This window comes from Elephas maximus, chromosome 21, assembly GCF_024166365.1.
Source record: "Elephas maximus indicus isolate mEleMax1 chromosome 21, mEleMax1 primary haplotype, whole genome shotgun sequence".
NCBI classification, from domain to species: Eukaryota; Metazoa; Chordata; class Mammalia; order Proboscidea; family Elephantidae; genus Elephas; species Elephas maximus.
Window position 1 is genome coordinate 64,146,954 of NC_064839.1, and position 13,687 is coordinate 64,160,640.

General features: G+C 40.7%; 1 protein-coding gene across 1 annotated transcript in view; it reads right to left on the minus strand.

Annotated features, from left to right (window-relative positions):
* LOC126065112 (probable ATP-dependent RNA helicase DDX60-like) overlaps window positions 1-13,687 on the minus strand; it is a 146,456-nt gene that overhangs the window by 15,519 nt on the left and 117,250 nt on the right. The window contains 4 exon segments of the mRNA XM_049864801.1: window positions 1,745-1,892; window positions 4,891-5,003; window positions 6,886-7,027; window positions 7,289-7,393. Of these exon segments, the coding sequence (XP_049720758.1) occupies window positions 1,745-1,892; window positions 4,891-5,003; window positions 6,886-7,027; window positions 7,289-7,393 (508 nt within the window).

The window sequence follows — 13,687 nt, forward strand, 5'->3', positions numbered from 1 at the left end:
AAAGGATATGAACACACACTTCACTAAAGAAGATATTCGGGCAGCTAACAGATACATGAGAAAATGCTCCCGATCATTAGCCATTAGAGAAATGCAAATTAAAACTACGATGAGATTCCATCTCACTCCAACAAGGCTGGCATTAATCCAAAGAACACAAAATAATAAATGTTGGAGAGGCTGCGGAGAGATTGGAACTCTTATACACTGCTCGTGGGAATGTAAAATGATACAACCACTTTGGAAATCTATCTGGCGTTATCTTAAACAGTTAGAAATAGAACTACCATACAACCCAGAAATCCCACTCCTCGGAATATACCCTAGAGATACAAGAGCCTTCACACAAACAGATATATGCACACCCATGTTTATTGCAGCTCTGTTTACAATAGCAAAAAGCTGGACGCAATCAAGGTGTCCATCAACGGATGAATGGGTAAATAAATTGTGGTATATTCACACAATGGAATACTACGCATCGATAAAGAACAGTGACGAATCTGTGAAACATTTCATAACATGGAGGAACCTGGAAGGCATTATGCTGAGCGAAATTAGTCAGAGGCAAAAGGACAAATATTGTATAAGACCACTAGTATAAGATCTTGAGAAATAGTATGAACTGAGAAGAACGCATACTTTTGTGGTTATGGGGGGGAGGGAGGGAGGGTGCGAAAGGGTTTTTTACTGATTAATTAGTAGATAAGAACTGCTTTAGGTGAAGGGAAGGACAATACTCAATACATGGAAGGTCAGCTCAACTGGACTGGACCAAAAGCAAAGAAGTTTCTGGGATAAACTGAATGCTTCAAGGGTCAGCAGAGCAAGGGCGGGGGTTTGGGGACCATGGTTTAAGGGGACTTCTAAGTCAATTGGCAAAATAATTCTATTATGAAAACATTCTGCATCCCACTTTGAAATGTGGTGTCTGGGGTCTTAAATGCTAACAAGCGGCCATCTAAGATGCATCAATTGGTCTCAACCCACCTGCATCAAAGAAGAATGAAGAACACCAAGGTCACACGATAACTAAGAGCCCAAGAAACAGAAAGGGCCACATGAACCAGAGACCTACATCATCCTGAGACCAGAAGAACTAGTTGGTGCCCGACCAGAACTGATGAGTGCCCTGACAGGGAGCACAACAGAGAACCCCTAAGGGAGCAGGAGATCAGTGGGATACAGACCCCAAATTCTCACAAAAAGACCAGACTTAATGGTCTGACTGAGACTAGAGGAATCCCAGCGGTCATGGTCCCCAAACCTTCTGTTGGCACAGGACAGGAACCATTCCCAAAGACAACTCATCAGACATGAAAGGGACTGGACAGTGGGTAGGAGAGAGATGCTGATGAAGAGTGAGCTAATTATATCAGGTGGACACTTGAGACGGTGTTGGCATCTCCTGTCTGGAGGGGGGATGGGAGGATAGAGAGAGTTGGAAGCTGGCAAAATTGTCACGAAAGGAGAGACTGGAAGGGCTGACTCATTAGGGGGAGAGCAAGTGGGAGTACGGAGTAAGGTGTATATAAACTTATATGTGACAGTCTGACTTGATTTGTAAACGTTCACTTGAAGCTCAATAAAAGTTAATAAAAAAAAAAAATTAATAGAAAAAAAAAAATGCCCAGGTTAATACAACTGCTCTGCAGTGAGCTCCTTTTACTGGGTTTGAAGCATCCGAGATTGTTAGGCAGGGATATTTATTAAGTTGCCCAGAGTGGAACTCAAGTGTGCTTACTGATTCTTGACAAGGGGAGTTGATATTCCTTTTTCATGTTCACCAGCTTGGAAGAAATCAGCAGGAAGGAAGCAAAGTCCTTTGCCACGTTCAAATTATACTCCTGCAAAGCAGCTTTAAACTCCTCTGGAAGTTCATCAAGGAACACCTGCGGGCAAAAGACTTTTCAGAAAGGCCTCTTTACCTTCATTAACAGAATCAAACCACTTGGGGAAAAGGTTGCAGCTTAATTCTCTAGATTCATGTTCCCTCATTAAAGTTACCGCTTAGTCTAGTCATTGTGAGATCAAGGTAGAATTTCTTTTTCATTTCAGCCAATATTTATAAATGCAAGAATCTTGCCTCTCAATAAAAACTGCCATTTGAAGAGATGCATGCCTTAAACTGATCTTAACCTTGTGTTTATTTCACAATTTACTCAAGGGGCATATTTAGAGAGCAGCCAACAAGTTAGGGAAGTAATCCATGGCTGTGGATTCGATTCTGACTCCTAGCGACCCTACAGGACACAGTAGAACTGCCCCATAGGGTTTCCCAGGCTGTAAATGTTTACAGAAGCAGACCGACACATCTTTCTCCCACTGAACAGCTGGTGGGTTCCAACGGCTAACCTTTCAGTTAGTAACCGAGTGTTTAACAACTGCACCACCAGGGCTCCTTAGTGTAGTAACAAGAACACCAAAAACCAAACCTGGTGCCGTGAAGTCAATCCCAACTCACAGCCCCCCATAGGGTTTCCAAAGAGTGCCTGGTGGATTTGAACTGCTGATCTTTTGGTTAGCAGCCAAGCTCTTAACCACTGAGCCACCAGGCCTCCAGTGTAGCGATAGTGGACATCAGTTACTTACTGAGTTCTTGTTATGTGCCAGCACCACGCTGTGCCAAGCACGCATACAGGTTAGTTCACTTAATCTGTAGAACAACCCTATGAAATCAGCATTTCCATTCACATTTTATAGATGAGGGAACTAAGCCTGGTGGAGGTAAATTTGGTCTAAGTCACACAGGTAGCAGGTAGAGAAGCAGCTGGTATTGCGAGCTGGGTCAGTTCCCCAATTGCATACATTAAAATGAAGTCTTTCTGCATTTAGTAAGGTTAAACAGCATGGGGTACAAGGCTGTGACATTAGGAATGTCCTCAGTTTCCTTCTATTACAATTTATACTTCTAATATTTGTTTGTTAGTTTCTTTAATTTATTCATTCTCTGCACTCTTCCAAGAATTAAGGTACTTTATAAGGGTGAAATTAATACAATAAGATAATATGAGTTAAAATGAGGTTAAAAAAAAGGGAAACAATGAAGAGAGCCTAGAATGGGCCACACATACTTCAAGGTTCCTAGCAGCAAGTGTGAAAAGAAAACCTGACCATTTACACATTTCACAGTGTCCTTGAGGTACACGCCTACTCATGGTGCAAATGGGTAAGGTGCTCAGGCGCTAACTGAGAGGGCAGAGGCTCACGTCTACCCAGAGGCACCTCAGAAGAAAAGCCTGGTGATCTACTTTGAAAAATCAGCCATTGAAAACCCTATGGAGCACAGTTCTGTTCTGACGTACAAGGGGCCACCATGATTTGGAGTCAACTCCATGGCAACTGTTTTTTCTCAGCACTAGCACCAGATAGGAATTTCTCAGAGATGTTCTTATAAGCAGCACAACGTGTGGATATAATGTCCCTAACCAATTCCTTACAATTGACAGTGTGACAGTTTTCACAGGGCTGTTTTTTACGAGAGTCTTACCATCTGTGGATGGACTCAGAGCAAACAACAGGTCAAGGAAGGTGACTCTGCAGGAAGGGCAACGTGATGAGGTCGTCACTCAGTCATTCTGCAAATATTTACTGCTCCACCTTCCATAGGCCTCCCATTGTACCTGCTGTTGGGCATCAGGCTAGGGCACGTCTGCTCCTTATCGTACACACCCTGTGCCCTGAGCTCTCTCTTCCCAGGAGCATGTCACCTGGTCCCAGCTGGAGAGCAAGCTCTTTGCAAGCAGCAACTATGTCTCCTAACTCTTTGATTTTTCTATGACAGTTTTCACGTAGTGATTGCTCAATAATTCTTTGTTCATGAAATAATTTAGAGCTGTTATTCCAAAAGCAAGGGACACTTAGCATGAGTGCTGCATGAGTGGACTTTTACATGTCACACAGAGAGAGCATTAGGTAATTACTAAATCAGTTTTGAAAAATAAAAAAATCCGCCCCCTTTGCAATTCTCTTTAGCTCTTTCCGATAATCCCAGGATGGCTAATGGTTGTATGCCTCTATCATCTCTCTAGCATTTGATAATCTCTTTTATAGCAAAGCAAGAGCAGACCCAACTGAGAATCATGTTAATTGCATTGATTTCTACGGTTTCTTTATTTTTAAGACCAAAGATCCTGGCGTTTTTCAGTGGTCTGTAGAATGGAGACGTGTCAGTACTAAAGTTGGGTCAGCAGGTCTGGAAGTATATCCAGTGGTAGAACAGCTCTGTGCCTGAGCATTATGGGGTTGGAAAGCATAGATTAGCACAAATCCCCTTTTGGTCATTTATTCACTAGGGTTGTCTGATAGGAAGTAGCTTTATCTACATTCTCAGGTTTTCTTGTTTTGTTTTTTTAATTTGCTGGTCTGTCATTTTTGTAGGACTTCTTTGTTTATTTTTAAGAAAGAATTAGGACCAAATAAAATGTGGCAAGCAAAGTTAGAAGATCATTTTCCTGCTTATAGTCCCTTGAATAACCCTCTTGTTAGGGAATTCTTTCTTAGGTGACCACCCCTGTAACTTCTCAAGAGAATATCTGAGCTCATGATCTAAGTCCCTTCCCTGCATCCCTTCCCATAGGTGTAACTACAGACCTAGCTATGGGACTATGGTTTTATTGAAAAGGCTGTCTACTTCTATTGCCACTGAATGCTGTAATGAGCTCCAATGAAATGCAAAGCTTAAGACATTAATCATTTGCTAGATTAGTAAAGGAAGCTATTTGAATTAAATATTCAACAGAGTTCTGATTATAGAACAGCCAGCTGAACATTATAGAACATGAATGGAATAGCTTATATTAATACAACCCTACAGCCGCTGAATCTCTTCCAGGCGTATATATTTAATAACCATCTTTATTATATAATTATAGGTGTTATAAACCTTACCTTTGGTTGAAAAAACGTGGAATTAGCATTTTGGGATTTTGCTGGAATATATTTTCTTCCAAACAAATTGGCCAATACTAACATTAAATTCTCCATCACATGCTGAGGAAATCCTTTTGAGCATAACCAAATAAAGAGTATTATTATAAAAGAGAACAGTGGTGATTGCATGTATTTTCTCCTTACTTTTTTTATATTGTATTTCCTTTCATGGAAGGTAAATATTTCTAGTAAATGAATACCTAAGAAATCGGCTCTACCTGCCATGCTACGTATATATTTATTTTTAGTAAATCCGGGCAGCTTCACATTCTGTATCTTCTTTTCCACTCTTGCTACCCTTACCTGAGTTCCTACCCCCAGGTTGCCTAAGAACTGGTTTCTTGACCTGGACTTTCCTGGCTTCAGGCCATCCTTGAGGATGATCAATCTTTCCAGGGCATGACTATGATCGTGTCTCTCCTCCACTCAAAAATTCCTGATGGTTTTTCAATGCCTAATAAATAAAATACAGTTTCCCTGGCCTGGCACTTAGGGCATTTCAAAATCCATCTCATAATTAAATTCTAAACCTTACCCACTAATACTTCCCAAAACTAGCTCTAGGTTCTGGTCATCTTGACTTACTCTCTGCTCTTCATAACACACAGGTGCTGTACCATATAGTCCTTAGGACATGGCTAGTTTTAAGTGGGCCCTGACACTTACTGAAATTGAAGGACCTTGGGAAAGCTACTCAATTTCTCTGAGTCTCTACTTCCTCTTCTGCAAATATTCCTTTTTTTTTTAATTGTGGTAAATATATATGTAACATCACATTTGCCATATGAACATTTTTTACACGTACACTTCAGTGGCATTAATTGTGTCCATCATGTTGTGCAACCATCACCATTATCCATTTCCAGATTTTTCCATTCTGTGCCATTGATCAATTTTGTGTGGCCTTTGTAGCCATGGTCTCGTAACTCTCACCCAAGTGACTGGGCAGGATTGTGTAATAGGGTAATTGTGCCCACCAAAGGGATTGGTTAATTTTGCCATCCTGTTGGGCTTGAAATGAGCCACCTCAGAGGCAGAAAAGAAAGAATACCACCACCACCAAGGAAGAACAGCCAGGAGCCAGCATGGCCTTTGGACCCAGGATCGCTGCACTAAAAAGCTTCTAGAACCAGGAGCCAGAGTGAGCTGTAACACTGAAGGCAGCGAGACCCAGCAGCAGAGACCTGGCAACAGAAGATGGCGTAGTGGGCTTCCCGGCCCACAGAGAGAGAAAGTGTCTTTGGGCAGAGGCCTGAGGCCAGGGAGAGATGCACTAGAGAGCATAGCTGGGAAGAGGCTGTCCTGATAGAAGAACTGTATCCCGAGCATTCCTGAGCCTGAACTGTAACTATTACTTCCCTAATAAACCCCAAAATCATGAGTATTGTCTGTGAGTTCTGTTTGGCCACTGCAATGAATTATCAAACCCAGCAGAGAAGTAGAGAGTGCCACGGGAGGGACTGTTGGTACCAGATTTGGTAAAGATGGTGGACAGAGGAGGCATGTCTGACCTCCACCTTACAGGAATCAGCCTTGGGCTGTTGATCTTGATTCTCCTACACTTTTGTGAAGTTAGAGGAGGTCAGACACTCCCCCCACAGCATCATTATATTCCATGACCCTTAGCAGAAGCTCAGTGTCCCCTAAGCAAAGAGTCCTCCTTTCCCTAACCCTCCTACTAATAAACTTTGGTCTGTATATACTTCCCTACTCTAGATTCTGCAAATATTCTTAATTAATTAGATGATATACAAATATTTCCCAAATGATCTCTATTAGAATAAAAATAAGTTGACATCCATTTTCTAATTTTTTTGGCATCTGTAAATCTGAACATTTACTTAATATTTCTTTGTTTAAAAAAAAAAAAGATTTCTGAGGCGTTTGTTGTTTTACAAGTATGTTGCTATTTCTGGACTACTTATGTAAAACCTCAAGAAACCACAAGCTTACCTTTCCTGGATGGCTGACAGAGGTTATGGAAAAGACCTCTCTCAAGAAAACTGACGAAGACAAAATTAGAAGGTTCATGGCCACGCAAACATGATACGAGTCCTGCAAACCTCATCGGTTTACCGTTTTGATCTAAATAGCCCTAAAAAACAAAATCAAATATTTGGTTTGATTCAACCTACTATGCATTTAAATTCATAAGCAACATTAAGTTGTTTACCAGGAAAATACTACTTAATACAAGAGTAATTGGTCAAATTTATCTGTCCTTATTTGACAGTTATATCAACGACAAGTAACACTAACCACTGCATATAGCTTGTAAAGAATTCAGTTGGTTGACATGTCAAGAAATCCCCAGAGTAATAATCACATAGAACGAACAGTCAAGGCACAATCCTACCTCTTTCACCAGGAATTGCAAAGAAAATAAGAAGTAGACTTTCAACATCTCCATGGCTCTGGGTCGCTTGTAGAAAAGCAGTGAATGTTTCAGCATTGACAGCACCTTTAAAAAGGAGTCCTCAATATAATTTATCCAGTTTTAAACAATATCAGTAAATCATTTTATATGATAGATATTACACATATATCCCAGATAGATAATACATCACATTCCCAAAATATATCTTACATGAAACTAAGTTTCATGATTTCAGCTTATTCTTTGGACTGTGTTTTCACATGTACATGCTTCCTTAAACAAAATAGATCACAAAAAGCAAAACTGTTAGAAATAACATGGATTAACAAAAAAAAATCTGGTAATTCTCAGGAACCACGGTGACCAATAGTGGCCTGAAAGAATACAGTAGGAAAGCCATTCCAGTTTACCGGTTTATCTTTGTTGCTGTTGTTAGGGGCCATCAAGTAGGTTTTCAGCCTATAACAGCCCCATGCGACAGGGTTTCCTAGGCTGTAATCTTTACAGGAGCAGATCACCAGGTCTTCTCCTGTGAAGCTGTTGGGTGGTTTCGAACTGCCAACCATCCGGCCAGCAGCTCAGCGCTTAACTAGTTGCACCACCAGGGCTCCTTTATCATTCTTAGGCCATTCTAAAAGCATATCAGATCATTATATAGTTCTGAGTGTTAAAGTATGCCACCGAAAATAATGAGTTAGGCATTTTATAATCAATGGAATAGAAATATTTCTTAGTTTCCAATAAAATGGCATCTAACTATTCATGCAGGTATCTTTCAATTTTTAAATGAAATACCCATGTAGTTTCAGTAAATGAAAAAAACTTCTTAGCCCATCCACTGCCGTTGAGTCAATTCTGACTCACAGCGAGCCTACAGAACAGAGTAGAACTGCCCCACAGGGTTTCCAAGGTGCAGCTGGTGGATTCGAACTGCCCACCTTTTGGTTAACAGCCAAGCTCTTAACCACTGTGCCACAGGACTATCTTTAGGTTGACATTTTTTAGAATCATGGAGGAATTCCCTCTGCCTATGAGGTCAACATGTAAGAAAGGAAGGATAGAAAGAAAGGAGGGAGAAAAGTAAATATACCTAGACAACATTCCCTTTTTCTGGGGAATCCAGAATGCCCTTCCCTATAACATCTTTAAAATCCTTCTCTACACTGAGTTAGAGGCTACAACAGTCAGAAAACAATGGGATAAGAGGCAGGGTGAAGGAGTCATGGAGGCAGATTTCATCCTTAGAAGTATAGACTTAACGACATTCATCTGATCAACAAGTCAGCAAGCCAGGCGGTGAGATAGAAGAAAATCCCCCTCAATACGGCAGAGAGACATTAAAGGAAAACCTTCTAGACACTGAGAGTTGGGCCAGAAACTATGCCTATCAATCAACTACCCAGCTATATATATTAAAAGATATTTGAAATGCACAAACAGCAGAAAATAAACTAGATAACTGGGACCTCCTTAAAATTAAAAACTTACACTCATCAAAAGCCTTCTTCAAAAGAGTAAAAAGAGAACCTACAGACTGGGAAAAAATTTTGGTCAGTCACGACGTATCTGACAAGGGTCTCATGTCTAAATTTATAGGAAACTTCAACACCTTAACAACAAAAAGACAAATAATCCAATTCAAAAATGGGCAAAGGACATGAACGGAAGATGTTCGGGTGGCTAACACATGAAGAGAGGCTCCCAATTATTAGCCATTACAGAGATGCAAATCAAAACTACAGTGAGATACCATCTCACCCTGGCAATAATGGCACTGATCAAAAAAAAAAAAAAAAAAACAAACGCTGGCAAGGTTGTGGACAGACTGAAACTCTTATACACTGCTGGTGGGAATGTAAAATGGTACAACCACTATGGAAAATGATATGGTGCTTCCTTAAAAAGCTAGAAATAGAAATACCATATGATCCAGAAATCCCATTTCCACGTATATATCCTAGAGAAATAACAGCCATCAAGAATAGACATATGCGCACACATGTTCAATCCAGCATTATTCACAATAGCAAAAAGGTGGAAACAACCTAAGTGCCCATCAACAAATAAAAGGATAAACTGTAGTACCTGCACATGATGGAATACTACACAACACTAAAGAAAAATGATGAATCCATGAAACACCGCACAACATGGATGAATCTGGAGGAGGACATTATGCTGAGTGAAGTAAGTCAACCACGAAAGGACAAATATTGTATGAGACCACTATTTCAAAAAGTTTGGAATGTATTTACACACAGAGAAACATGCTTTGATGGTTATAAGGGATGCAAGGGAGAAAAAGGGAGAATCCATAACTAGGTAGTAGACACATATTAATTCTGGTGAAGTGAAAGGTAATACACAATAAAAGGAATGTCAGCACAACATGACCAAGGCAAAGAAAGACACCGAGAGGCAGGCAAAAATAAAAGGCAACTGCGGTAAATACTGTAATACACACAATCCCGCGACAACAGTAATAATGATAATTTACTAGTGGATACATAGGTATATAGTATGCTGAGTAGGTATGGGAGGGTGTATGGGAGTACACTCATGTGCATATATAGATGAGGTTGTGGATATTTCTATACACATATTTGTATGTGCTACATGTATATTCATATAAACAATGGAGCACACAAGGGGCACTTTAAGAGAAATTTCTTAGACATAACCAAACACCTTGTGGGACTGAGTTACTGGGCTTGAGGGCTGGGGACCATAGTCTCAGGAGACATCTAAGTCAACTGGCATAACACAGTTTATAAAGACAATGTCTGCATTCTGTTTTGACAAGTAGTGTCCGGGGTCTTAAAAGCTTGCAAGTGGCCATCTAAGATACAACTATTGGTCTCTTCTTGTTAGGAGCAAAGGAAAGTGAAGAAAACCAAAGACTTAAGGAAGCCATTAGTCCAAAGGACTAATGGTCCACATGAACCACAGCCTCCACAAGCCTGTGACCAGAAGAACTAGATGGTGCCTGGCTACCACTACCAACCGCTCTGACCAGAAGCACAATAGAAAGCCTCAGTTACAGTGGGAGAAAGATGTAGAACGGAATTCAAATACATAGAAAAAAAGACCAGACTTACTGGTCTGATACAGACTGGAGGAACCCCCAAGATTATGGACCTTAGACACTCTTCTAACTTGGAACTGAAGCCATTCCTGGAGACCACCTTTCAGGCAAATAATAGACAGGCCTATAAGATAAACAATAACACCCATGAGGAAATTGCTCCCTAGAACAATCAACTATAGAAAAATAAAAGGGCAACATCTGCCCAAAAGCAAAGATGAGAAGGGAAGAAGGGATTGGAAAACCAATGAATGGAAAGGGGGAACTCAGGGCAGAATTGGGGCGAGTGCTGACACATTGTGGGGATTGCAACCAATATCACAGAACAATTTGTGTATAAATTATTGAATGGGAAACTGATTCACTCTGTGAACTTTCACCTGAACACAAAAAAATGTTCCAACAAACAAACAAAAAAAGATATTTGAACTACTTCTAAGCAGAATATGAATCCAGGGAAATCCCTACATCTATATTTGGCAAACAACAGATCTAGATAAATGTATATTCCTCATATATAGAAAATAGGTTCAAATAGGGAAACAAAAACCAACATGGAGTTTATAAATCAATTTTCCACAAGAGAACATAAGCATCATCTTAAGGACTTAATTATTAATTCAGCAACTTTTATTGAGTTCTTACTTTGTTCCAGGCTCTACTCTAACAACTTCCAGGTAGAAGGGAGATGAAGAATGAAGGCCCAAAGACTGGAGAATGTCTGACATATTAAAGAGTATGAGACCAGATAGTGAGACGGAAGTTCAGAGAGGAAAGGAAGAGTAGTTGGAAATAACATCAAAGAAGTAATAGAGGGCCTGATGGTGTGGGGTGCTCTAGACCATACTAAGTGGGCTTTTACACTCAGAAAGAACTGGTCTATAAAGTAATTTTCTATAGAAAACAAAACAATTTTTGAAAATGTATTTTAGGATTCCAAATGGGATGTCAAAAAGTACATCTCCTATGATACAAGGCAAAAATAAGAAGAAAATAAATTGAGGTCAAAAAATCGTTTTAAGCACACACACAAAACCAGTTGCCATCAAGATGATTTTGATTCACGATGACCCCATGTGTGTCAGAGTAGACCTAGGATCCGTAAGGTTTTCAATCGCTGATATTTAACAGGTAGATCACCAGGCCTTTTTTGTGGGTGTACCTCTGCGTGTACTCTGGGTGTACTTGAAACTCCAACCTTTTTAGTTAGCTGCTGAGGACATTAATCATTTGTTAACCAGTGTACCGTTAATGGAAACCCTGGTGGCATTGTGATTAAGAGCTATGGCTACTAACCAAAAGGTCAGCAGTTTGAAACCACCAGGCGCTCCTTGGAAACCCTATGTGGCAGTTCTACTCTGTCCTATAGGGTCGTTATGAGTCGGAATTGACTTGAGGCAAAGGGTTTGGTTTTTTTTGTTTTTATACTATTGATGCCCTAACCCCCGCACCTGTGAATGGGATCTTGTTTGGAAAAGTAGGGTTTTTATGTGTAGACGTTATCAGTTAAGTCATACCAGAGTAGGGTGAGTCCTAACCCCAGTTCTTTCTGAGTGGCTTTTTATAAAAGAGGACAGACATGGACACAGAGTCACACACAAGGAAAAGGCAGCATGTGAGGCTCCATCTACAAGTCACGGACCGCCAAGAAACGCTTGGGGCTACATAAATGGAAGGAGACAAGAGTGGATCCTCCCCTAGAACTGACAGGGAGAGAATATAGCCTTACTAATACCCTGAATTTGGATTTCTTGCCTCCAGAACTTTGAGAACATAAACTTCTGTTCTTTATCACCACCAACTTTGTGGTATTTGGTCATGGAAGTGCTAGGAAACTAAAAATTTAGTACCAGAGAGTGGGGGTGCTGCTTTAACAAACACCTGAAAATGTGGACATGACTTGTAACATGGCAAAGAAATTGGCTGAATTGTGTTCAAATGTTTTGTGGAAAGTAGAGCTTGCCACTGATGAACTTGGGTATTTAGCTGAGGAAATTTCTGAACAAAATCTTCAAGGTATTGCCTGGTTTCTCCTTGTCTCTTACAATAAGATGTGGGAATAAAGAGATTAAATAAGAAATGAACTGTGGGAAAAGAAACAAGAATTCAAAGATTTGTAAATATTCAGAGTCCCTGGAAAGGACAACAAGGTTGTGGCTACAAAGTCCTTTGCCTAAGAGATCAGGCACGTGCCATGGGTTGAATTTGTCCCCCAAATAGTGTGTGTATCAATCTGGCTGGGCCATGACTGCCAGTGTTGTGTGGTTGTCCTCCATTTTGTGGTTGTAATTTTATGTTAAAGAGAATTAGGGTGGGATTGTAACACCACCCTTACCAGGTCACATCCCTGAGCCAATCAATGTAAAGGGAGCTTCCCTGGGGTTTAGCCTGCACCACCTTTTATCTCTTTAAGAGATAAAAAGGAAAGAGAAGCGAGCAGAGAAAGGGACCTCATACCACCAAGAAAGCAGTACCAGGAGTAGAGTGTGTCCTTTGGACCCAGAGTTGCTTAGCCTGAGAAGCCCCTCTACCTGAGGAAGATTGAGAACAAGGACCTTCCTGCAGAGCCGAAGAACAGAGAAAGGCTTCCCTTGCAGTTGACGCCCTGAGTTTAGACTTTTAGCCCACTTTACTGTGAGGAAATAAATTTCTCTTTGTTAAAGCCATTGATTTGTGGTATTTCTGTTACAGCAGCACTAGATAAACAACATGGCATGTGAGCTATAGATCCAATAAACTACCTCAGCAGAAACACTGTCAGTTTAGATTGAAAGGGACAGAGATGGGAAAAAAAGGAAATAAAGCTAATTCCTGGAATTCTACTGGCGGGAAAGGTGAAAATGGAACAACTTGGCTATAACTATCTGCCGTCCCTCAAGAAAAGAAAAGAACTACTCTGGGAGCAGCTCAGAAACTAGCACGACTGTTGAAAGGTGCACAGGGGTCAGGTCTTCTACTTCCTAGGTTTCAAAGGGTAGAGTGTCCACCTAGGTTTCAAAGGGTAGGGCCACCTTGGTTCCAGGAAGAAAGGGACCACCCAGGGATGAGAATGGGTTAAGACCTTTGGGAATGGTAGGATCTAGTGAATGTATTTTGCATGTGGAAAGGACATGAATTTTGGGGGGCCAGAGGGCAGAGTGTTATGGATTGAACTGCATCCTCCAAAAAGATCCTGGAGTCCTAACCCTTGCACCTGTGAATGTGACTTTTTGAAGAAACAGGTTTTTGTCTTTTTTTTTTCCTGTGCACATGCTATCAGTTAACTTAATGATGTCATACTGGGACAGATGGGT